Source organism: Cornus florida, unplaced genomic scaffold, assembly GCF_030987335.1.
Source record: "Cornus florida cultivar Cherokee Brave unplaced genomic scaffold, ASM3098733v1 CherokeeBrave_3.0.0_Hap2_Chr02, whole genome shotgun sequence".
NCBI classification, from domain to species: Eukaryota; Viridiplantae; Streptophyta; class Magnoliopsida; order Cornales; family Cornaceae; genus Cornus; species Cornus florida.
The window spans coordinates 64,601,010-64,628,252 of record NW_026775572.1 but is presented as its reverse complement, the minus strand read 5'-3'; the positions used below and the strand labels follow the sequence as shown (position 1 = coordinate 64,628,252).

General features: G+C 33.5%; 1 protein-coding gene across 3 annotated transcripts; it reads left to right on the top strand.

Moving 5' to 3' along the window:
* The first annotated feature begins 3,869 nt into the window (after positions 1–3,869).
* Positions 3,870–17,328, top strand: LOC132295162 (DNA-directed RNA polymerase II subunit 4-like). 3 transcript variants are annotated; one of them, XM_059793305.1, is made up of 7 exons: positions 3,870–4,428; positions 6,401–6,481; positions 11,118–11,226; positions 12,617–12,694; positions 12,909–12,942; positions 13,028–13,096; positions 16,877–17,328. In XM_059793305.1, the coding sequence occupies exons 2-7, from the start codon at positions 6,433–6,435 to the stop codon at positions 16,952–16,954; spliced, it is 417 nt and encodes a 138-aa protein (XP_059649288.1). In that variant the 5' UTR covers positions 3,870–4,428; positions 6,401–6,432; the 3' UTR covers positions 16,955–17,328. The 3 variants fall into 3 exon arrangements, with proteins under 3 accessions (XP_059649288.1, XP_059649287.1, XP_059649289.1); XM_059793304.1 differs by lacking the exon at positions 3,870–4,428 and adding an exon at positions 5,832–5,990; XM_059793306.1 differs by lacking the exon at positions 3,870–4,428 and adding an exon at positions 9,241–9,465.
* Positions 17,329–27,243: the final 9,915 nt, after the last annotated feature.

The following is a 27,243-nucleotide window of genomic DNA, read 5'->3' as shown; positions in this document are numbered from 1 at the left end:
TAATAAGTGCTCGAATGTGACACATTTTAGCACCTAAGTTAGGGTATTTTAGTCCATTCATCTATCTTACTTTCATATCTTAGTACTTATTTGTGTTTTTGCCTATTTCAGGTCAATAAAGTTCAAACAGGTTAACAAGAGCCATTTAGCTTGATTTTTTGAGCTAAGAAGCAAAGTTGGAAAAAGAAGCCATGAAAATTGCACTAGAGGAACTTCGATCGATCGAAGGGAAGCCCGATCGATCGAAGTCGGTTACAATCGATCAAAATGAGGCGGTGCCAGCTCAGCAAAGTGGATAAGGTCAAGAAGATATTTTGATGTCACGTCACCTTCAATCGATCGAAGATAAGTGTTTGATCGATCGATCAAACTGCCTAGTGTGCTGTCTAATTCTAGAGCGCGTCGACTGATCGGTTGGTCAATTAAACATCAACCTTCGCAATAGCACGAATCATTGTAAAATAGAGCTATTGGTCGGATAAGTCGAACCACTGGGACTGCGCTAGTTTAAGGCAACCTAAGCGTCTAGAATCGTTTTAGAATGATAAGGGGGAATAGGGTGTTTGCTTGGTTTGTCACTAAAGCTATGAAATTAAGATGTATAAAATAGTAGATTGCAAGGAATGTAAAGAGGTGAAATGCAAGTAGAGAAGACTAGGGAGATGAATCCGTCTCCATCCCTATACACATGCTAGATTAGAACTAATTAAGGGGAAAAATAACATATAATGGTCAAGAATTACATAACAACACATGGTTGCCATGTAATTGATCAAGAAGTACATTAAGTCTCAAACAAGTATAATCTATGAAAAGGGTAAACATGCTTAGACTACCTAACTAAGGTGTAGCTTATACACATTTACTTAAATGAAAGACTATCAAGTTCTTGACTAAATGATGAAGCACATGGAGCTAGAGATTAAGCATACACCATCAAAGGATTTCCTAAGCAATGGTCTATCAAAGTCACCTATCAACATGCCATGAAACCATTTCATAACCTTGTTCCCATTCTCACCATGAAAACTCAAGCAATAAGATTCATACAAGACATCACCTAACAATCAAGATAATGAACTTGAAGAAATCAACCATACATATATAAACATTCATTACAACAAATGAAAGGCTCTTAGTTATGAAAAAGACCATAGAAATATACATTGCAATCCCCCAAAATAGACTACCCTAGGACATGCTTACAAGGGAGGGACTTCATCACCTCCCTAGAGGAAGAGTTAGTTACTCATTGGAGCCTTAGAATGAAGAAGAAGCTTGAACTCCATCTCCAATTTTCGAGCTCCCTCCTTTAAGCTTCAAGAACACCTTCCTTTCTTGCTCTCTTCTCTCCCCTCTAATCTTGTAGAATTCAAGGATAGGATGCATGTGGCCCTTAGTTGCCTTATATCTATCAACTAAGCTCTCTCTCTCCTCCAAAGACATTCCCAACCACTCCATAAAGAAGGAGGGTGGAAATGTGGAAACCAATGCACAAGTGGGCTGAAGAGGGGTTCATTTCCGAGCTGCAATCTGGCTGATTTTCGAGCACTCGAAGAGTGGTCTCGAGCACTCTAAATTAGTGCAATGTGCAACATGCTCTTCTTGCTCAGCACTGACCTACTTTGGTAAAACTGCTATAACTTTGTGCCCCAAACTCTGAATGATGATCTGTTTGAAGATTTGGAGAGCTGATTCAGTGCTTCAAAACTTCATGTTTTGATGAAGACCCAATTCTCAAGTCTGGTTGGTCGAAAATGGGGAGAAAGGCAGTACTTCAGTGCTGCCAGGCAGTTCTGCGCACCTCTGTTAAGAAGATCATAACTCTCTGTTCCGAACTCCGAATGACGAACCGCTTGAAGATTTGGAAAGCTGATTCAGAGCTCTAAATCTTTCATGTTATGATGGGAGTCCAGTTCTTGATTTTTCTAGGTCGAAAATGGCGACAAAAGTCAGGTTCTACCGCTGCCAGAAATTCAGAATTGGCACCCTTTTTGTTCATAATTCCACAAGGCATCATTTTTGCTTCTTTTTTGCACTTTAACCTGAAAATGCACAAAAAACATGCATATGGAGTTAATCTACATAAAATAATCAATTAATGGACTTTGTTAATGTAATTTAGGGCGCCTGAATATACAGTATTCAGCGCTTATCATCGACCTCTACCTAACTTGAGTAACTGCGAATTTCCTCCAATCATAGGCTGTATTTCTGACTTGGTGCCTACTCAAAGAGGCTTGTAATGAATTAATTGAACAATTATCTTGTATCATTTATAGGAGTAGATATTTTTCTCTCTAGAACTAGGGTTTTAGGAAGAAAAACAAGGATGAAGATGATGATGCCAACCTCCAAGCTAACCCTTGAGGGTTCCATGACCACTACAATGAGTGGCTAAATCCTTCACTTGGGGCTAGAGATAGCCCCTAGGCTTGCTTCCTAAATCTAGCTTTTTGTATATTTTTGGGAATTTTAGTTATAATAAATGTTTCGATATAGATCTTGTGATTTTTACTTGATTTGCATGGATTAATGCTTTCAATTGATCATTTATTTCTATCCATATGTCTATGTATACTAGAATGAGTGTTCATGTGTTTTACTCTAGATTTAATGAAATTAATGCATGTCTATGTGTATAGATGTTGTTAATCTAGTGATGGTCAAAACATAGTGCTTAATTGAATACTTTTGTGGTTTATTTGATAGTTCACACTTGTTTCTTGATGAATTGTGCCACATCCTTAGTTTAATTAGCTTAATTTTCATGTCTCTAGCCTAGCTGTAGTGTAATTGCTTTAATTTCTTAGATAGGTGGACAATTCATTCTTGTTTCTTGATGTTCCATACTTATGAGTGCAAATAGTACATTTCTCTAGATTTTTGTGTGTGTTCTAATTGTGGTTTAATTGAATGGGTTATGATCTCATTTGATAGGTTGTGATATTCACTAGATTGACTAGACAATCTATGCTTATTTGTCATCCATGCTTAGTTTTTAATTAGTGACACACACATACATATTCTATAACTTAAATGTCCCCATTAATTTACAATTGCTAGTGTTTGGTGAAGTAAAGCTTAGTGGTGAACTCTAAGCCCCAAGACCTCTCTCTCATTTATTTTCCCTCTAATTTCTAGCTTGTTAATTGCATATTTTAATTAAACATTAGTTTAATCAAATCAAACCCCTCTTTTGATCATTCGACCTACTAATCCAGCAATTGATTCTAAAATACGACTCTTTTCCCTTAGGACGATCCCTAGTCACTCTTGCTATATTTTAGTTAGTAGTGGTAGTGGCATTCTATAAATTCAAACTTGGCCACACTACACACTTTCGTGCTTTGGTATCGACGGACACACCATAAAACTACCATAGTCCATAAGGTTCGACACCCTCTACGCAGCCCCATCCTGCAAATGATTCATACTATTGTGAGTGGTAAAATCACACACATCATATATCAGCTATGTTAATAATAAGGAGTTTGAAAAATTAAACAAATGGTTAATTTCACTTACACCCCCACAGATTTGGCCAAATATCACCTTAAAACACATGTCGAAAATAACTATCACTCACACTATAAACGTTTATTCCATTTTTCACTCACACCCTAAACGTTACTATTCAGTGGTGTTAGATCACTTTTTGCATGTAAAATGATACTATTACCCTTTTGACTTTGTGTTGACTTGCAAAAGATTGTTTCACATATAAAATTACTTAATTACCCCCATAGGACACCAAAATGCCCAAAAATTGATCCCCTCTCTCTTTCTCTTCTTCTTGTTCTCTCACTAGGTGGGTGTGTGTGTGTGTGTGTGTGTGTGTGTGTGTGTGTGTTTGTGTATGGTATACACACACACATGAAAAAAATAGCAAAAAGGGTAATATTGGCATAGTGCTAATTTCTTCTGATCATATCAATCAACTGTCCACAAGTCCAATGCTTTTTGGTTTTCAGTTTCGGCGATCTCCCTGCTGTTTTGTGGGTCTTTCAATGGTTTCTCTCTTTTATCCAGGTCTTGTATCTGGTGGGGCTCAGATTAACGATGTCCATGTGTGTGGCGGACTGGTGTTGTTTACGCTGATGGGGTTTCTCCATGGCTTTTGGAGCGTCGAAAATATTTCTAATGAGGGCTTCAAGATCTATACTTTTGATCCAGGTATTGGCGCCGCTTCGTTGGTGATCCGGCTTTTTGTCGTCTGTTTTCTTTTTATCGTTTTTGCACTCTGGGTTCGTCGTTGCTGGTTCGCTCTCTGTTCGCCTATGACGCAGACAATTGACGGTGGGGATGAAGACCGGCCGACTGGATCCCAACTGGTCGGTGGTTCTTATGTTTTGATTTTTGGATCATGTCTTCTGGCCGGCGACCACACTACTGGCCCTTCTGCGTCGCTCTTCCCCTTTGATCCAGGTATTGTATTCTTTGTTTCTTTTTTAGTTCTAATCTTCTCTGTATGTTGTGTTGGTGTCTGTCTCGCCTCGGCGGTGGATTGGGTTTTCTTGGGTCCATCAGTGGTTGGAGATGAGATCCACTGGTAGCATTGGTCTATAGGGCTTGGAGGCAACCCCGCCATCATCTCGACGGCATCAACAATTTAAGCCTTGACGAGGCCGTAGTCCATCAGCTTTGGTATTTACCGTTCTATTTTCTGTTTGTTTATGGCCATGATGCTATCACTATTGGGAGCCTTCTGAATAATTCCTTCAAGGAAACATATGCTCCCCACTAGATTTCTTTCAGCCATGCAATTACTTCTCAAATCCCTTTGTGGGATAATTATCGCTCATTGCAGTCTTGGTCGTTGGGGCTGCTGTATCGTTCTTACGGTGTTTTCCGATTAGGGAGGTCACCGATTATGGTGTTCTCATGGTGTTCGTCGGTGATGGTGGCTTCCTACTTCCTTTGGCGTATGGTTCACGCTAGGTGTGCAGAGGTGGGTCTTCGGTTTTCGATGGTACTGTACGGCGTCAGTTTGGGGCCTACTTGTTACCGAGTGTCATAATGGTGTGTGGGAGGGGTGCTTCTCTAGTATGTTTTTCAGATCCTTCTTTTTGGCTTCTAATGGTGATGTCAAATCCATGTATGGTCTGGTGGGGCAGTCATATGGGCCTAATGATCTGATAGCCCACAATTTAAACCCAATCTTGTTTTCTGCACCTCATCATACCTGTGTTGCACTGTGTATGTCACATTAGCTCAGTAATGTTTCTTGTTGGTTGTCTTATTTTTGTGGGTCTTGTGGTCCTTTGTTGTTGGGTTGTTGCGTTTGTTTTTGCTTTGATTGTGGTTTGTGTGTAGTTTCTTATGTTTCTTGTAGATGCCGTAAGACATTTCTATTGCTAGGACAAAAAAAAAAAAAATGTCCAATGCTTTTAAAGTAATAATACTTCATAGTTTTGTCATATAATCCTTTAAAACAGTATTAACAATTTCATGAACTATACAACAGATAAAAGAAAGAAAACAGACTTACATTTAATCTTTCATGATTTTCTGGTCTCGATTAATGATTATTGCGTGTTTTTATACCCACACACACACATATATATATATATAAGGAAAAAGGAAGACATATAATATATAATGAGGACAATGTTGTCCATTTAGATTGCTGATATTTGAAATAAAGAGTATTAAAAAATTTGAAGTAAAATTATCTTTTCCCATGCTTTTAAGGGTGTCATTGACGGAAAAATAAAATTAGATTTAGTGATAATAATTTTTAAAAGTTATTTTAATATGAAATTTGGCATCATTAAATAAATAATAAAATAAATTAACATAATAAAGTAAAATTTAAAGCAATAATAACTCAACTACAGGCAATCACCACCATAACGGACAAGGATCCTCTCCTGCGTAGGAGAGGATCATGTCCATAAATAAGAACCTCTGAACTTCCAATTTCTTCATCGACTGAACAGATAGAGATATTTGGAACAAACCCAACTGATTCTCATCGCCTTGGTTAGGTAACAAAGATTGATCTCTTTCTTTTTCATGTATTATGCATATAATTTTATATAGCGTCTTCAGGCATCTCCATGTTTGTTGATAACCCAATTCAATCTGATTAATTTCATAAGAACCCTTTTGAAAATTTGTTTCTCTGTAGAGAGAGTTCTTTTTTTGGTTTCCCTTTTGTCCTACATCACATAATTTTGTATAGATCGTGCCTTCAAACAAACTTACTGGTAATTCCTTGCAATGTTCATTATTTGTACGCTATACATTATGGTTTAAAGATGTTTCTATACGCACAAATTGAAAATTTCATAAATATGATTTTTTCCCTAAATTATATATATGATTTTATTTTATTTTATTAATTCATTTTTTATTTTTATTTTTTGGGATTGCTACAATGAATCCTTCAAACCAGATTCTTCAAAAGGTTTGTCCTGAGCTCTCAGCATGTCTGTAGAAGAGGAAGAAAATGCCGCGGAGCTGAAAATTGGAGATGGTAATCATTTTCTTTTGTGATGGATACATGCCATTCTTCCATGATGTTTCGTATTTTGGGCTTAAGTTTTGGTCTCTTTCCCATAATTATGGTCCACTGTATGATTTGGTAACAGTTGATATGTTTTGTGTTTTGATGCATATAGTTTGTGTATTAGTATAAAAAGGTATAGGAAAACTTACATTGGATGGAGAGTTGTGTAGAATGAAATGCTTACTATATGATGAGAAAGTTATTTATATGAGTTGTTCTGTTAGTTTATGTCATTTTGGCATAATAACTATTTATCCATTTGTACTCCTGTTCATCGAGTCTATATTTTCTTATACAACTAGTCAAAAGATCTCTTCACCCAAGTTATGTTTGAGACTATGAAGTTAGGCTACTGGTATGCTGGGTGGCTAATTTGACTTTTGATACTGATTTTGTTTTATCATTGCAATTCTAAGAAGAACTTCGTGAAATTTGTAACCCAGTATATAATGGTGCTAGGATTTATGGCTTGGGTATGAGAGAACACTGAAAGCCGAACTCGATCTATCTTTTTGTATAGCCCTTCTCTATGAGTTTAGGCAACATGTGCTATGGGCGGGTACGCAGCACTTGAGAGCATTAGCCAAACTGCTAGCATGCTGATATTGCTTGAGAAACTATTGCCCTGCATTATAAAGATTTCGCCATCCCGCCATTTCGGATTAGACTTTAGATTAGGTTCAAAGAAAAGGGAAAGGGAAGTACGGACTGTTTGTCCTTCGGATGGTGAAATGTATTTGCTGATCTTCCGTGGACGACTACCTATAAGCCGAACTGCCTCAATCCTTTTGTTTTGTGTGGTGGATGGTTTTATGTTTTCTGTCGATTTGTGATTGTGTTCTTGATTTTGTGTTGTTTGTCGTAACAAATTCTTTGTAGAACTTTGACTCTTGTTGCTGCTTTCAATTGCTATGATGAAATCCAGCATAAAAGAACCTCTTAAGAACCCTAATGAGCCCTTTATATGTTTTTATTTTTTATTTTTTTTAATGCAGTTAACATATTTATATCAGACAAGTTTAAAATCAGGGATTTTTCTCAAACCCTCTCCTTATGTTATACGTAAATATATCCATATGTATATATATATGTATATATATATATATATATATATATATATATATATATATATTTGTGTTGGACACTTCAGCGTTTCAAGGATTGACTCAACTTTTATGCTAAATTGAATAATTATTAGAAGCTTATGGCTTTATCCCAGAGCAAGTTGGAAGTAGAAAGCAAGTTAGTAGTATCTCAATCCGAAATCTTGATTGCTATCACCCGCAACTATACTGGGTCATTCTAGATATAGTGGTTCTTTTAGAGGCTAGAAATTGTTTGGGCTTCCCGTTAGTCTTTTAGGAAAGAATTGGATTTATTTGTTATGCCAAGAAATGGTCTGACCAAGCACCATTTTGTAGTCAAATTAGGCTAGTCTATGTTTGTATACTTCTTTGAGCTGCCAAATCATCTGTGATGGGGTCAAAAGCCTTGATATATTGACGTTCTAATGGAACAAAAATGGAATTTCTTGGAAGTTTGAGTGGAATCAATGGCCAACTCTCTGTTATTCTTAATGAAAGTCATTCTGGCATGGGTTTTTGGATATGCTTAAGTTCAGTCAAGCTTGTCTGGTCAAAACAGGCATGCTTCACCTGTGAAATCCTAAATCTCTTGTTAGTAGAAATTGTTTGAACTAAATATTGCCATTCTACTATTCTTTTAGGTGCAGTCCCACTCCATCAGGCAGTTGGACCCTGAGTTGTGTATGGTTGTGACTTGTATTATTGGATTTTGAGATGTGTTGTTGAGTGGGGTTCAAAAGCACTTGTCAGGGAGACGTATTAATTGCGATTCACCAACCTTCAGACTTGGCAGGTCTCCTGGTAACATGAGAGTTTATAATCTTTATATTCTGCGAGTCGCATACATGGAAGGAGAATTTGGAAGGTTTTGATTTCTTAGATCCCATAAATGATCCCTCTCCGTTCTCCTGTCAATGCATGAGTTCAAGCTCATGTCTTGTGGAATTTTGCCAATTCATTTGAGTAATTGTGAATTTTGCACATGCTATTACCATTTACCACTTTATTGTAGATATGCTGTATATGTAGATTTTAGTGTATTTGCAATTTTTCCAATTAAATTGAACTTTGCATATAGAAAATTTACATCACTCACAGACTCACACTATTCCTAGTGCTTAAACAAAGAAAAACTGTGTGGTGTGTAATTATATTTCTATCAAGCAATACTGTTGAATAATTTAGTGTCTACTAGTACTTTCTTCATGCGGTTTGATGCCGATTATCAGGTTTTGGGAGTTCGTCCGAAACCAGCATCCCTCAGTAAGGGCTATGGAGATTGCTTGTGGATATTTTTGCAACTCCATCCATAATTTGGACTTCTAGGAATAAGCTGATTGCGAAGGACTCCGTATTAAAACTCAGATTGTTATCAGTAAAGCTTAGAAGCAATTGGTTTATTTTGTACAGCCTCCTAGCTTCCCAATATCAATATATCGTCTGCTTCCTTTGAAGCTAGTTGGGGCCATTGCTTGGTGCAATGGGGGGAAAAAAATCCTGCAGACTCCTTTGACCCTTCAATAGACATACATATTGGAAGTTGACTCTAACTAAAAATTTGTAAAAGAAAAAGATAATTAGTATATTGCTACATTTTTTTATTTTTTTTAATTTCTTATTTATTATTATTATTTTTAACAGAACTTGGATAATATCTATCAATGGCAAGGACTTGTTTTCTTAGTTGAAGCTATCGATCAACTTGCTAGTTGCTGGTGCTTGAATAGTCGTACCATTTTTGCAGCGTTTTCTCTTCAAATGGAAGCTTAAGCTTTTTGTTGCCTTTTCTTCTTTTCATGGTCAAGGCACTAAGTAGTTGAAGTGCCTACATCCGACTTGCAACTTAAAATTGGTTTAGAAAGGAAGGTAAGTACTGTTCTCAGGGGCTTATTTGTTATTACTTATATAATGTTGGGCGCTTATGTGTAATTTCTGAAACTTGTTAGTATATATACAATGTGGTGGAAGGATGGTAGTATTCTTTCATTCTTTCTCTCTTTTTCTCTCCTCCTCTTCCTTCTCTTCTTCATCTTCTTCTACTTTATTGCTGTTTTGGTTATCTCTTAAAGACAACAAGTACCATAATTGCTATAGCTCCAATTTTTATCGGTGTAAGATGTATAGATTATATAGTGCCCTAGGTAGTTTATTCAAGAATAAATGAAGGTTCTCTGCATTAACTTGCTATATTGGTCCTTTTCACTTTGGTAATTTGTTTCTCTGCCTTAATAGTTAATAGCAAAGTTCTTTTAACAAACCTGGTCAACGTTAAGAAATGCTTATGTAAGCAAATAAGATGTTTAGAATACCATTTTTGTCCTTCAAATGTGTGAAAACTCAATATAGTCCTCATTGATTAAACTTAAATGGCATTATTACCCTTATTGTTGATATGTAATCGAAGGCATTGAGGTGGCTGGCGAGCACGCTGGGAAAATTCCTTTGCATATTATTTAAATGGAAATGAGGATAAGATTTGGGGTGTGAAGAGCACTTGGGGTTTTAAACTAAAGCTTGCGGATGTCATTAGCAAGTTCACGGTCATTCAGGTTCAAAATGAGAGATCACTCAGCTTCATCTCTCTCTCTCTCTCTCTCCCTTCTCAATTTGCGCTCTCTCCCTCTATCATTCTACCGTACTACACTGAACATATATGTATATAGGTCATTATATATATCTGAATATACAAAATATATATTTGTATTTAATTTCTGTTTAGTTTCAAATTGGGAATATAGGTTTGATGCTGTCTGCTGTTGTCGTTATTCTTGTTCTTGCTCTTGTTGTTCTCAGCCTTGGATTTTGCTGCTAGTGTTTGGGTTTTGTTTTTTTGATCATTTGATTGACAATCTATGGATTTGACACACTTACGACTTAATTTTTCTCTAGGGCTTCTCTCACACATCTACTCCCTACAGAGAGAGAGAAAGAGAGAGAGGGAGAGAGAGAGAGAGGTTGCAGAGTTCAGGATTCTGGGCGAGTCAATTTGCTTGGAGAGGGAAAGAGACTAAGTCCTCGTCTTTGTCATGTTAGAAATGAATTTCATATGGAGGGCATTCATGTCTTTTCACAATTTCTGTTAACATCATTTGACGACAAGGCTTGACAGGATGCCAACGTAATTCTGAATACATAGGGGTTGTCTCTGTATTTTCACTTAATTAGAGGGGAGGTTAGTTTAACTTACCCTCACTTTTTCTAACAAGAACTTCAGAAATTTATCTCTGCTTGGTAACACAAGTGAAGTTAAAGCACTCACAGCATAAAACTGATACAAAATGTAACTTTTTATTTAAAAATTGAGAATTTGTTTGATAATATTTCGTTTTCATCATATTGATTAACATATTGCTCAATTGTTGAGACAATAAGTTGTGTATTAGGTGTTTGTCAATGTAATGAATTAGATTTGAGTTTGTTTAGAGGTGCATGATCTCCGTTCCGTTGTTATACATAACAAGTTTTGCCAAGAGGTGCCATTAAATTTTTCTCATTGATGGATTGGTTTGTCTTCTCAGAATTTTTGAAGGCTAAATGTTTAATGAATTGTGAAGTTGCCTTAATTCTTGAACACAAGTATGAGCAGCTTCAGCAGAGGTCTGAGGATCCAATGAATCAAGTTTCTCAGTGAGTATTAGACTGTTTCCCTCCATTTCTCATTCTTTCAATTTACGATTTAAGTGTATATACGGTTTTGCTATTGATGCTGTTGCTAACTATTCGACATATTACCATACAAAAGTCGTGAGGTTAACTTTTTAGCCCTTATCACCATTTATGTTATTTATAAGTATCAATTATGTTGCTAAAACTGATCCATCACTTATTGTCTCACCAGTTAAGTGCTTAACAGAAGTTTTTTCAGTATTAAAGGGCTTAACAGAAGTTGGTGAAACTTCTTTTTCCAAACCATTTTGGCAAGCAGTATGTCTCTGTGGAGATGGATAGCTTGATTTAGCGTCCTTGCGTAGTTATTGAGGTATTATGAAAACACTGGAAAGGCTTTTCTTCCTTGCCTTGCATAACAATTATTAGCATCTCTATCCACTGGGAGAAGTAGTTGCACAGTAGTTAGATTTTGCCTAGGTATCTTGCTTTATTATCAATTTAAGACAATTCAGGTTTTTCAAATTTTATCTTTTAAACTTGTAAATGATTTTTACAGTATCTTAGCAATGAGATTGATTTTGAGTTTTATACAATTTCCTGTACTGTTTCAGTTGCCTGTTTTCTCTATCTTCCACTCTAAATTTTTATTGATAACATGATGAACAGATTAAAATTTAGAATTAAATAAATAAATTTAACTAATTGCTGCTAGATCAATTTCTATTTCTTTAAATATTTCATATTAATTCGACATGGATCGGGTGCTGCATTTTGAATGGATTAATAAGGGGGAACTGATGAATAATTTTGATTTTCCTCAGTGAGTGCATTTCAGTGCTAATCTTTTTTGGGAATAAGGTTCATATTCAACTGAGTTGTTTGCAATAGAATTTGTGAGATGTCAATTTATAGCTAAACTTCTTATTAATTAATTTCATTTATGAGCAATTGCGCAAGATAACTTCTAGATTTGAATCTTTTCTATTTTTTGTTTTTTGTTTTTTTGTTTTTGTTTTTTTTTTTTTTTTTTTTTTTTTCTTGTTTTGGTTGGGGGTCTATTTATTATAACGATAACTTAGGTCTCTCTCTTTTGAGCTACTATGCAAGATTATTTGTACAATGCAATTATAATGTAAAATGTAAATTCTAGAGAAAGGAGTCGTATTGTCTGCTACTCCGAGCAAGATAAAAGAAAAATGTGGAAGATGAGGTTTCATAAATTAACAGGAAGGCATTTTCTGCAGTGCATGTTTTTCTCATTTTCTTAAATTCTTTGGCACCAACTCCAGATTTTTGAATCTGAGCCATCCAGATCACCAATCAGCACAAGAAAGTTTGTATTTGTACAAGTTCAAATTATTAGTCCTTTAAGCAGGAATTTTTTGGTTATCCTTCCTTCTTTTTTTAGAGTATTTGAGAAGGCACTGCAGTATGTGAAGCGCTTTAGCCGCTATAAAAATCCTGATGCCGTTAGGCAAGTTCGAGAGTATCCTTCAATTAAATTAAAATAATGTAATATTGTTTCTGTATCTGTTTGTTCATGCACATTTGGATGATCACCAACATTTTTTTATTGTTTATGCTTCTTATTAAAGATTGTTTAATTCTAGTGTTGTAAACTTTCAACACTTTAAATGTGATAGTAAATAAAATCTGTTATATCTTTTATCAGCAGCAGTTTTTACTTAACCCACATTCAGAATTCTTAGTAGATACCAGTTGGCTGAATTTGAGGTAACATATCCAATCACTTTATTAGTTAAAACCTGGAGTTTATATATTTAATTATAAATGTTGGCTTAATCCTTGTGTTGTGCAGCTTTGTGTCCTTGGAAACCTTTGCCCTGAAACTGTGGAGGAAGCTATCGCAATGGTCCCGTCTATCAAGGTATTTTTGATTCAACGATAGCTATTTCTTTCTCTTAGCAAGTACTCTTGTTACTTTATTCATGGTTTTATTGGAATAGCCATGTTATGATTTAGAAATAGCATAACATGGTACACACTACAGTTCATTTCTTTCCCCTAGATGACATGGTACTCACATGCGTGGCAAGCAGTCAAGTGCGAAAAAAGAAAATTTCCTATAATTATAACATGCCATGGATTTCATATGACTTGAATGCACTAGATTTGTGCTAGGAGGGCCACCTTTTACGAGAAACTTTGGAGCATGGACAGTTGGAGATGGGTAGGAGATGTAGATACAAACACGACATGGACACGTCGACACAACAAATGTCAAAAGAGTGGAATATGGGCATGACAAGGAAAAAGTAACAAAGAACTACTTTTTGTAACATTACGATAAACGACATTACTCACAAGTAAATATAATATTTAATAACTGTAATTTTTGCTAGCCTTGCATCAAGGGACACCATTAAGTCCATATCTTTATGCCTTAGTTATGAATGCACTAACAAGACACATTTAAAATGACATTCCATGGTGAATGTTATTTGCGGATGATATTCATTTAATTGATGAAACTAGAGGAGTAAGTGCTAAATTGGAGGCTTGAAGGGAAGCTCTAGAACTAAAAGGATTAGGACAAGTAGGAATAAACTGAATATATGGACTGTAATTTTAGTAAATCTAAAAATACAAATAGACAGTTCCACTATATAAGCTCAATTTTTTACAATGAAGGAGAAATTGGAGATAATTTTAATCACAAACCCAAGCAGGATGGGTTAAATAGGAGCGCATCTAGTATATTGAGTGATCGACATATCTCTCTAAGATTGAAAGTGGAGTTCTATAGAATAACTATTAGACAACCACAGTTTATGCGCAAATGTTGGGTTGCCTAAGAAAGAAAATATGCATAAAGTGAGTGTGGCGGAAATGCAAATATTGAGATAGCCGTGTGGCAGTACAAGAAATGATAGAAATGAAAACATCTGTGAGATGGTTGTAGTAGCACTTATTGGGGATAAAATAAGAGAAATCAATTAAGATGGTTTGACATGTGCAAAGAAGACCACTAAGTGAACCAGTTAGGAAGAACGACATGATCCATATTGATGGGTAATGCTAGGGGGAGGGGAAGACCAAAATTAATATGAGTAGGTTTGGTAAGGAAAGGTATGGTAACATGCTGTTTGACTGAGGTTATTTATGGCTTAGATAGAGCATAATGAAAAACAGGATTCATAGCCGGTCCCAAATAGGTGAAAAAGGCTTTATTGGGTTGGGTTGAGTGTTAATTTTGTAACCTATGAATCATAAAAATCAATGATCTGTATGGTGCTTTGACAAAGTGGTAGTAAGAATACAACATGGGTGTATGTGGATAACTATATGTACTAACACAATTATGATGACTTCTTTGTTAATTCTATTTCTGCTTCTTCTTTCTTCTGTTTTTCTTTTTTTTTTTTTTTAAAAATGACTGGAAAATTTCTATAATTTATATAAAATTTTAGTTTATTTTTCCTTGGAAGTATACTTGTTTCTATACTAAAAGAAAGTATTTAACACTCAAGATTCATCAATCACATGTTGGTAAGTGTCAGGATTCAAGAGGTGTTAGCCATTTATTGAAAATTTAATATTTTATTTTGAAATTCACACAAAAGTTGTTGACACGTCCAGGAGTGACCAAAAACGTATCGGCGTCCAACATATGTCCAACATGGACAGAGGTTGTCATTAAAAGTATTATAGACTAAAAGAAAGGCTGTTTGAAGAAATTTATTAATTGATATTTAGTAGAGTTCCAGAGCATGATATACCTATCTATTGCTGGTTTGCATAGTAAAATTATCAAGCCAAACCTACTGGAAAAAATAATATAAAATAATCTAACCAATTTAAGTCATCGTCGTCATTATCATTATCATTGACTTTATCCCATATGAATGGGGACGGCCACATGAATTCTCTTTTTCCACTCTTTTCTATTACAAGCCATCTAACCAATTTAAGTTACCAGTGTAAAACCTTCATCTACGTGTTCTCTTTTTCTTCTACAGGCACCTTATGATGAAGGTATGACTAATTGATGTATAATTAATTTATTATTATTCTTATTAAACTACTTGCATAGACTTCAAGTTGCATTTTGTTTCTCAAACACCGTAACCCTTTTAACCGTTATTAAAATGCAAACTGCCATTTTTAACAATCCACGAGGTAGGGAAGGTTTTTTGATGTTACTGGGATTGTTTGTCGGTTGAATATTTACTTTGTACCAAATCTCAAAACATGATTTCCCAACCTAAATCAGTTAGTCAAAATATATTATTTATTTATTTCCAAGTAATTAGCTTGAAAATATTATGTTGTGTAGAATTTGTTGTAATGATGATATGTCATCACAGTGTTCCACATGCTAACATTGTGCTTGCCTTAAGGTTTAACAGGTGTTCAATATCAGGTACAGTATTAAATATAACAATAGTAATGTATCACATATTTTTTAGGTCAATTAATCAAATAGGATTTTGGTTGACAAATATCATGTCCAAGACTTGAGTCTAATTTTGTTTTTTATTTTAGTTAGAATTTTGAATGGTAGCGTTGGTTAGTGATCTCTTGTTCAGGAATTAACCCTACATTCAAGGGGGAAAAGGTAATTTTCAAGCACGAGGTTTAAAGTTAAAATTGACAATAAAATATGCACTCATCAGTCGGGGTTCATGACTTCATGCATTCATCAATGAGGGTTTCATATATTTCATGATTTGATTCTTTAAAATCCTTTTTGATGGGGCATCTTTGTTTTTGGAAACTTTCTAATTTGAAAAACCTAAGTAAAGGAGTGCAAGTTTCTTCGATCAATCAGAGGATCTGTCGAAGCCCATTATAAGTCATAGGTTTGCAAACTCGTTTTGAGTTTAGATTCTCTCTTAAAACCTTAAATTTTTTCGAACTCTATACTCTAAATATGGACCTCCAGTAATCAGAAACCTGGGAGCATCTATCATATATTCTTTCTCGCATATAAAATGCTTACGGAGTGCATTATAGCAAAACTCTGTTAGAATTTTGCATGTTTTTCATTCATCAGTCATAAAAACTGTATGTTATTGGTAAAATTTCTTATTTCCTATCCGATCAAGATTTAAAAAAAAATTAAGAATCCTTAATGTTGATGATGATAGTAAAAACTATTTGTATGGAGTTTGTGGTTTCAAATAAGTCACAAAATTCGCCAGACCAATTGTAGCACAAAATTTACCGATGATTTGGTTTCCAAATTTGCAAAAACAAAAAAAAAAAAAACAAAAAAAAGAGACAAAGTGCTTAGACACATGCTATGTTCGGTCGTATGGAATTGGTGTCTTGGAATTGAAATTGGAGAAAATTTAGTTCAATGTAGCAATTTGGACTCTATTTGTAGGAGTAATGCCAAGCAGCTTTTATGAGACTGTTAAGCAGCTTCCTTTTCGTGGGCATCCGAACAATATAGGGACCCTCCCTCTCCCCCTAACATCACAATGCATTAGGGAAAGAAGGGAGCTCGAAAAATGCTTTGGAGATGGAATTACAATGCCTTTTCCTTTCCACCCTTGGTTCTTCCCATGATCCAACTGAAGCCTTAATAATTCATTTTCCTTTCCACCCTTGGCACTGAAAGCAGCCATATGTACTTGTTCTTCTGCCTTCTGTATCTCATTTCTTATGATTAATTTCTATTGATGGAGCCTTTGTTTTGCAGAGCAAAGGACGTGCCCATGAAGACGAGGCGATTGAGAAAATGTTGAATGATCTGTCTCTGATTAAGAAATTCGAGTAGCAGCACCATTTTCTGCCCAATCTATGTGAATCCTGCAGTATAGAATTATATGTTGTTTCACAGAAATTATGATCCCTTTTGGCGTCTTAACATAGCAGCTACTACAGTGATGGGTGTTTGATTTAATCTGGCTACTTTTAATGGATCAATAAGGTCTTTTTTTAATTTCCCGGGTACCGTACTCTGGGGCCTCTCAGCTGTTATCTAACAGTGGGGTTCACCACTACATTCAACGGCTGGGAACCTCCGGAGTGTGGTACTCCTGCATATTGTAAACTTTGGTTGACTGATCATTTGGTGGATTCTTTATATGTTGGGATGAATTGATCAATTGATTTGAATTAACAATTTGATTTGGAATACCATTTGAAACAGTTTTGCGACCAGCTAAAATTTGGGATTTGAATATGTCTGAGAAATTATTAGAAAGTAATTCTTAAATCAAATAATTATCACTCTAAATAAAAATAATATTCAATAAAGCAATTAAATAATTATTTCCTCAAAATAGTAATTAAAATTTATTTTTTAAAATATATAGTTACACTGATATATTAATCAACATAAACTGATTCCAAGATTTAATAATGATAACAATTTATAAAATTCTTATAATAATAAATTAGAAAATTATTTTATAAAACATAATTAGTAAAATTTTAAAATGATCAATGAACATAAAATTGACACAAGGTAAATTGATCAAAATAATTGAATTTTTCAATAGAAATTTAATTATTGATGTGTGTATTTTCAATTTCCTAAAACAATCTCAAAATCACGACTACGTTTTTTCTATTACAACTTGTAATTTAATTTAATTTATTTTTTTCAATTCAATACAAATTCTATATAGTCAATTTCATTTGCTATTTAATTAAAGGTCATATAGTGAAAGGAAATATTTGCTATAGGCAATTTATCCTAGAAGCTTCACAAAAACAGGGTGATCAATTACCACATCCAATAGTAAATCAATAATTATTAAAATAATGCTCCCAAATAATAAACAGACAAGAATGCCACAACCATCCGAAGCTTTTGGAAACTTTCTTTAATTAACTTGTAATGGAAGGGATTAAGTGAACAATACCATAAAATTTAAGAAATAATTAAAGAGATTAATTCCCTTGAATGTTGAGATTAAAATTAGAGAAAATGTAATTGTATATTATTATATTAGTGGGAAGAGATAGAAATAGAATAAAAGTACAGGAAAGGTAAGTTTATATTATTATTAAAAATGCATTATAAAGGAAAAAAAATGTACTGAACGTGTTGAAAATTAAAAAGAGAATACAATAGAGTAAATAAATAAAGCAGTGAAACTATTAATAAACCTAAAGAAATTATTATTTTAATGGGAAGAGTTAAAAATATAATAGATTTAGATAAAAGTTGGTAGTAGAATTGAATAGAAAAGGTAAATTTATATTATTAAAATGAATTTATAACTATCCTACCAACATGTCTATCTGAAATTCCTTTTCTATATTTTTCTAATTAAAGATGTAAATTAAAATTAATATATTTACTAAAAAGACAAATAAAAATAATATTTTATAGTCATGTACACAAATATCAAAATGAATATCTTATATTAGTTTGGCATTTTTAGTTTCACTTGTATTTCACTCTACTAGTAAAAATCACGTGTGATGCACGTAAACAAAAGTTGTTTTATAATTTTAATTAAAAATTATAGAGAATTATCAAAATAAATTTTATTTTTAAATAATTAATTAGCAACTTGTTTGAGTAATTACAATTTTAAGGAGTTACAAAATTTTACTTAAATAATTATTAATTATATAAATACTAATTTTAGATCAATATTAAAATTCATAATTTTAAACCATTAGACATAATAACAACATAAACTAGTAAAACATAAAGGCTCTATTTGTTTCGACGTAAAATATTATTTTTAGAAAATGTTTTTCTTTTTTAGGTAAAATATTCTTTTATTTTTACTTGCTGGTGTTTGGTAAAGATCTATGTCAAGGTTGAGGTCGAGTCCATCGGGCGGGGCATGTAGAATAATTTGCTGAAAATTTATAGATAAATTATTTTTGTTAAATTTTAATACATTTTTTCTTCGTAAATATTTTACGATAACCAAACACCAGAAAATAAAAAAAAAAATATTAGTAAAACTTATTAAGTAACTAAGTGTATAAATAGTTCTAACTATTTTTTTGACTTCAGGTGTGAAGCTTTAATAGATTTTTATTTTTATTTTTATTTTTATTTTTATTTTTTGCTTTGACAAAGTAGTTCTAGCGGACTTTTTATCACAATATAAGAATGGAGTGATATTAGTGATGATAATTTAAACCCATTATTTGTGAATGTTGAATCGTGAATAGCTGACAAATTGGAATATGAGACAAATATTGTGAAAAATCACAAGTATAATTGAACTTTGATTCCGACATATAAAATGTAAAGTAGGATAATATGATTCCTTTCTTTGGTTAGCAGAGAATTCGATTTCAAATATAATTATTGATTAAAATTTTCATATAAATTACAAATAAATCAAATTAAAAAAAAAATAAAAGTTACGACACAAAAAATTTGAAGAATATTGAAAAGAAATATATTGATTTTAGTGAACTATATTTTATTTGGAGAGAGATTAAACTTTTAACAATAGAAAATAACATTACATTTTGGATTAAATTAAGTAAAATAGTAAAGTACGTTTATAGTAATTTCTTGGTGAACGGAAAAATCAATGAAAAAAGAAAATTTGAGAGATACCTAATATTTGAGATTGATCACTACAAGAAAAACAGTTTTTTACCACGGTGGAAAATGCTTTCTACCATGGTGGAAACGACCGTGGTAGTAAGTAGAGACTTTCTATCACAATGCAAAACCGTAATAGAAAAAAGACTTTCTACTACGGTGCAGAACCGTAGTAGAAAATGTCTTTCTACCACGGTTTGAGAGGAATGCAAGAGCATTCAGGAACAAAGCAGCCTCAGCTATTCACATCATCCACCTAATCAAGGGTTGCATCAGAGCAAGGTTTTCATTCCTTAAACTAAGGTCTGGTTAATAAATTAGGAAGATTGGATCTCCTGAAGCTCTCCATCAGTTATTTCTTCAAGGTTGTTCGTATGCAAATGGTCAGTCCTGATTCTTAATTGATTAGATGGTATTATGCTGATATATGATTGCTGAGAATAAGAGATATTGAAAGCAGATTTGAAATTGCTAGGTGGATCAATTTACACTTGAAAAGCAGTTGTGGTGTATTAGAAAATGCATAGGTGCTGTATCATGTTTTGCTATCTCCTTTGGTGATCCTGTGGCAACATTTGTTGTCATAGCCCTTGACTTGTAATGTTCTCAATGGACCTATTGTACATTTTTCTTTTATTTATCAAAGTTTACCATTTTAGCTATAAAAAAAAAAAAAAAAACCGTGGTAGAACATGTTATATAATTTTTTTTTAAAAATAGTGTAGCCCCTACGAGGCCTTTTTTTCCCTACTACTAGCCTTGCAAAGATCCCAGAAGCAAACCCTAAATAAATAAAAAATAGCTTCATAACCAAAATAACTTCTCGCCAATAACATCATATATATATATATATATATAAAACGAATTCTAAATCATGATTTTATACAAAAATTAACCATATACAAATTTCAAAGAAGTAGATGATCCACACCTTATATCTTTACTTAACCAAATTAAAACAAAAATTCTTCGTATCTTCTTACTCTGTTTTAGTCTCTCTCTTCCATATATGTAACTTCTTCATGAGCCATACAAAAAATATAGCGGCCAAGGAACCTTCAGATGTAGGAGATCATATCCTAATTGCACTTAATATACCAGACTTGTCAAATTCATCAGATCATAAAAGCATTAGCATATTCATATGATTACCTAGAACAAGAAGAGAACAATGATGTCTACAAATCTTTGTTCATCGGTTAAACCAATTTTAACTATGTAAACTAGCTTTCTAGATTCCAATTAGATAATCCAACTAATCCTACCCTCAACATGTCAACAACCACTTCCCAATGTAAAGAAAACACACACCCTTAAAAAAATCACACACCCTTTTCCTTACACCATAAGTACATGTTTTGAAAGAACTGATTAATGGTATATATCTAAAGATGTTAGTATCATGAGTATTTTTAGCCTATAGTAGAATAAAAAAACGAGATAACATAGGAAATGATCCAAGATGACTATACTCGAAAATATGGTTCGACCTTCCCCTTGTATTATGCTGCAGAAAGTAAAGTATAAATAATTTGCAATATGAAAAACACACAGCACCAATATAATAGCCATTATAAAGAAGCCTTAATGCTGTAGACAGTGAGATACAAATAAGTTACAGCATCAGGAATCATGTAGCACCTAAATAATATATTATTCGATCAAACTTGATGGTCCTGAGTACATAAATGATATGACATATTGGTGGAAGGAATTCTCTTGTTTAAGAAGAGGTTATCTTTAAGTAGAATTTGGGTTAAATTAATAGTTAAAAAAAAAAAGAATAAATATTAGTTATCTTATTTAATTCATTTAGAAATTATAATAGATGAAGAAATAGGTTGTTAGAAAAGTAAATCGTATTAGAGAAGAAAATTGGTAGGAAACGAAGAAAATTAGTAAGAAACTTCTAGAGAAGGAAATTAGAAGTTTCGGTTGAAGGATTCTCTTGTTTAAGAGTTAAAAACTCATTATAATTAGGTATCTTTGTTCAGTAATGGTATATATTTATTTTAATTAGACTTTGCTTATTGATAATTTATTTAAATTATTTTAGTAAATTAATTATAAATTAGTGATTTGAAATTCTCTAACCCCCTTATACTTTTAATAATAGTCTATATATATATCAAACTCTCTAGATATTTTTTTTTTTACTATGCAAATATATAATAAAATAATATAATTAGAATCCTAACCTAATCCTTCTATCTCTTTTACATAATAGAAACTCTTTATTCTCTATTTATTTTATTATTATTATTATTATTAGTTTTTGTGAAATCTTATTCTAAACGTTTCTCTCTTTTATGTGATATAAATCATTTCTTTTTAATTTTTCTTTCTTTTATATATATCTACGGAACTCTCCAAGTTTTTTTTATTTTATTTTATAAATACTATGCAACTTTATAATAAAATAATATAATTAGAATCCTACTCTAACCCTTCTATCTCTTTTATGTCATAGAAACTCTTTATTATTTATTATTTAATTTTATGTATAAATTGGTTATGTATTAAATTATGGATATAATTTATAAAATATCCTATTAAACTTTTTAATAGGAATTCAATTATTAAACTTTTTATATATTTCTTTGTCTAATTAGATAAACTAAATTATTTATTTTCTTTATATATTTCCTTGCCTAATTCGGCTTCCTTTTATTAAAAAAGCTTAGGGTTAATTTCACTCACACCCCCTCAAGTTTGGTCAAATATCACTCTCAAACATCTTTCGAAAATAACTATCACTTAAGTCATTTTTTACTTTTTCGTCAGGAGCTACATTAAAAAATTAAAAAATACAACTTTACCCCTAACTTTTTAATTACATTTATTTCAAAATATCAAATTACTTAAAAGACAATTATACCCCTAACAATTATAGAGGAGGACACCTTGGAAGCATCGTCCAATCGCGATATTCTGGCGAAAGAATGGATAAGGAACAAATAAAATCCCTAACTTCATCATCTCTCTGAAATCTATTCATTGGGTAGATGGTGCTATTGGCCATCATGGTGGTGGTGGGTGGTGGTTCCAAAAATTGAGGCTTTTTTGGTGTTGTTTTGAGTGTTGCAGAAGAGACAGAAAGTGTATAAAGAGAGTGGTGGTTGGTGGGTCGGCGATGATGGGTGGTGGCAGTGGTGTTGCCGGCGACTGTGGTTGCATGACCCAAACCCAGTTTTGTTATCACATATGTCAGAGAAAATGATATATTTTCCAAATTTGGAATAACCAAAACAAAATTTTGATTAGAAGTGAGGAACACAACCTCCAATCTGGTCCCCAAACACTGTAATTGATTATTCTATTTTCATATTGGTGTGTATGATAGAGAGACAAAGATGAAGATGAATTAGAGATATGGAAAAAATAACCATGCCGAATCAACAGTGGTCAGGTTGAGGCGGATTGGAAGCAATGGCGTGGTTCACAACAGAACCTTTAGGCGACAGAAGCAGCAACGTGGTTTAGGGTGATGTCGAGGTAGTGACGGCAGGGTTGTGAACGATTTATGGGTATCCTAGGTTAGGATTGGTTTAGGGAGCTCTACGATCCATTGATGGATCTGAATTAACTGAGAGGAGTACCAATTAGCTCAAACCAAAATTCATTGTAATATAATCTAGTTTGTTCAAATTGGGTTAATAATATATCTATTAATTGGGTTAATAATTTCATCATTACAGTTGAAAGTGAGTTCGCCGTTCTTGTAATCATCGTTCTATTCAAATTGGGTTAGTTATATAATAATAATTTTTTGTTGGTACGTAATTATTCAATTATGGTGAAATTGAACCCTTTTATTATTTCTTTCAATTTATCAATCTAGGTATTTACATAATTGATTTGGGAATTCTAGAATTCTAGTTTTCGTGTGACAGCCCTGGTTTTTCAAGCCAGTGCGTCCTGTGATGAACTGAAGATTGACCTGATAGTGGATCCAGATGCGAAAGCAAGAAACAAGACAACGGTCTCCCAAGGCACAACATACCTCTAAGACACTTTGATGACCTTCCATGAGGTCATGGAACTCAATGAGAACTGACGCGGAAGTAAAAGATCGAAAAAATAACAATTAAACCCCCAGGGGCAAAATAGTCATTTACATGGAAATGATGTCCCTAGAATGTATTTCATTCCTGAAACACCCCCATGACTTCCCATGAAGTCACGGAATTCAAAAAAAGGTAGCGGAAGCGGAAAGTAAGAAAAATCGGACAAAAATAGCCCCAAGGGCAAAATAGTCATTTCTGAAAATATGGATTCAGGTGCCACCGAGCACACCACTGGAAAGGCAACGACAAACTAATCAAGATGGATACAAGAATCGCACGATTCGGAGTCCAGACGAAGGAGAAACGGCATGACGAAGAAAACGAGCACTTAAGGCTAAAAGGGTAAATTGGTAATTATCTAAGAAGATCTGGGTGCAATCGAGCACACCGTTGGAAACACAGCGAAAAATTAGTCAAGTTAAAAAAAAAATTTCATTCGATTTGGAGTCCGGACGAAGGAGAACGAGCGAAAACAAAAATCGACGTCGGGACGTCGAGACGGGGCACCACGGGCACCCCACGAGCATCCTGACATGCTAGGGGAAAAAGAAATTCTGCCAGAACTGAGAGCCGAAACGAGGTCCGAAACGAATTTTTTAGAAAAATACAAAGAAGAAACCCCCTCTAAAATCGAGTTTTCTACCCGACCACGTGAAAGAAAAAGAAAAAAACACACTGTGAAATTTCTAAAATACCCCTAGATCAGAAGAGGTCAAGAGGGCCAAAAGGCTGCTACAGGATCTGTCCACAACTGAGAGCAAAAACGGGCTATCAAATGAATTTTTTTGGGAAAAACACAAAAAAGAAACCCCCCCCCCCCCTAAAATCGAGTTTTCTACCCGGTACGCAAAAAGAAAATGAAAAAAATACATTGTGAAATACCTAGAATGCCCCTAGATCAGAAAAGGGCAAAAACAAAAACAAAAAAAAAAAAAAAAAAACAAAAAACAACAACAATAACAACAACTGATGCCTTATGGAATTTCTGAATCTGTCAACAACTGAGAGCAAAAATGAGCTATTTTTCTAGAAAAAAACAAAAAAGAAACCCCTCCCAAAATCGAATTTTCTACCTGGTTGCGCGGGAGAAAATGAAAAAAACACACTGTGAAATGGCCAAAATGCCCCTAAATCAGAAAAGGGTTAAAAACTCAGAAAATGCAACTTTGCACCAAGTATTCATTTGACCCTAAATGCATTTCTAGGTTGAAACGAATGTGCATGCAAGTGTAATAAATGATTCTAAGCATGCGGGAATGGTCCGCGGCTCCCGCGAAGACCCGACTCAAAATTCGACCCCCCTGCGGCCAAAAATAAGAAAAATGATCTTGGAATCAAAATTTTGAAAACCAAAAATATAAAATGGTATCAAATTACCGTTTCGCCCTTGGCCACACTTCATATATGATTAATGAGACTTAATGGAAGAATAAAAATAGAATTCCCACACCCCGATGTAACCATGGTGAGATAATAACTTGTGATTTTTCAATATTTTCATAATATTTCAAGAAGTTAAAAGTACATAGGATGCAAAGTAAACGTCATTGGCCTCCGACCTCATCTCATACATATCAAATACGTTACAAAAGGTGTACTTAAGTACACATTACATATGTGGAATCAAAGATACAAATTTTGACATATAAAGCTACAAAATGACATTTCATGCTAACATTTGCATGAATTGAAAACTTCAAGTCTACAAACCATCCCAAGTATAATGTGAATCTCGAATCCTAATTTATGTATCTGAAAAATATCACCGGTAACTTTGGGGTGAGTAACATAAAGCTACTCATAGGAAATGGGCATACAAAGACCTAGCATTTTGCAATATTATCACCTTAAGATGAAACATGTTAAAGGGGCTCATGCTACCTAACGTCTATGTCAAAGTGAGACTCATGAATCATCCTAAGTTACATAAGTGGTTAAAATGAGATACACGACATGTAAGCATACCGGCTACAAGTGTACTAAACGAAGATGAAAACATATTAGGTAAGTATACAAAACACATGTATACTAAACGGAATCGGAAACACACAAAGCAAGTATACGAGACACGAGTATACTAAATGGAATCTAGATGCAAGAAGTAAGTGCACAGTTTCAAATATGCTAAATGAGATCTAAATACACGAAGTGAGCATAATGTCTTTGCAATTTAACAAGGTAGAAAATACTCCATATAACACGACAAGGTTCCTAGATCTTCAAGAGATAACACTCGAAATCTAAGGATTTAAAGATTTTGCATGTTGATATAAATCATTATGTGTGGTCCATGCCACCTAGAATCTAAGTCAAGTTACATGTATAGGATCATTCCTAAGTCACGATAGCATAAAGTAACATGAAACGAGATAACTAAGAAAATTAACAATATAGGAACAGTCCATATAATACGAAAAGTTTTAAATCTTCAAGGAATGCAACACTTGAAATTTAAATAGTGAAATCCAAGATGAAGCATAAAGTCTATGCAATTAAATAAGGTTGGAATACTCCATATAACACGACAATATTTTAAATCTTCAAGAAATACAACACTTGAAATTTAAGAGTGAAATCAAAGATAAAGCATAAAATCTATGCAATGAAACAAGGTTGGAATATTCCATAAAACATGAAAAGGTTCTTAAATCTTCAAGAAATAACACTTGAAATCTAAGAAGTGAAATCAAACAATGTGGATACTCGAATATCGCTCGGATTAAAACCGTACTCTCGGGATCACTTTAGGGCTACTAACCCATGGGTATCTTCCCCTAATGCGCACTATAATGTAGGGAGCTCTCTATCTCCCGTACTAGAACCAAATCCTAGCCATGTCAATTCTTGAATATTGATATCGCCGAGTTTCCAAAATCAACAAGTTGTGCAAGTCAAGATATTGTCAACATAGATATAATACAAGAAGTCACATTCCATGCACAACCAAAATTATAGAAACACACAAGTCATGCCCTAAGTCCTCAACTATAATCGCATGTGAAATGTCAAAAAATCATGATATGCATCTACATAGACTACAAACTAGGATACAAAGCATATAGAATCCAATGATGTAGATATACCATTAGTATAAGATACAAGATTTAATTAGTGAAACCAAGATACAACAAGTCATGATGCATGATAAAAAGGCAAAAGTCCCATGAAATACAAGTCCAATTCATTAGAACACTAAATAAAAATTAATTAACCTAATTAATTAGTTTCTCTAGAAATCATAGTTGTCCAAAAATTCTCAAAATAAATTATGTGAATGTCCATTCCATGGTGATTGCAAATATCACATCAATTTAACAAAGAGAGCAAGATATAAACATGTGGAATTTAATTAATATAAAATAATTAAATTACTAATTTTCAATAGTTTCCCAAAAATTATCAAAATAATATATGTGAATGTCCATTCCATAGTGATTGCAAATATCACATCAATTTGACAAAGTGAGC

What these genes read in the sequence shown, in the direction of transcription:
- LOC132295162 (XM_059793305.1), top strand. Translation starts at nt 6,433, where the DNA reads ATGTCTGTAGAAGAGGAAGAAAATGCCGCGGAGCTGAAAATTGGAGAT. An exon ending in GGAGCTGAAAATTGGAGATG is followed by an intron (nt 6,482 to 11,117) that starts GTAATCATTTTC and finishes TTGTCTTCTCAG; the next exon opens with AATTTTTGAAGGCTAAATGT. An exon ending in ACCAGTTGGCTGAATTTGAG is followed by an intron (nt 12,943 to 13,027) that starts GTAACATATCCA and finishes TGTGTTGTGCAG; the next exon opens with CTTTGTGTCCTTGGAAACCT.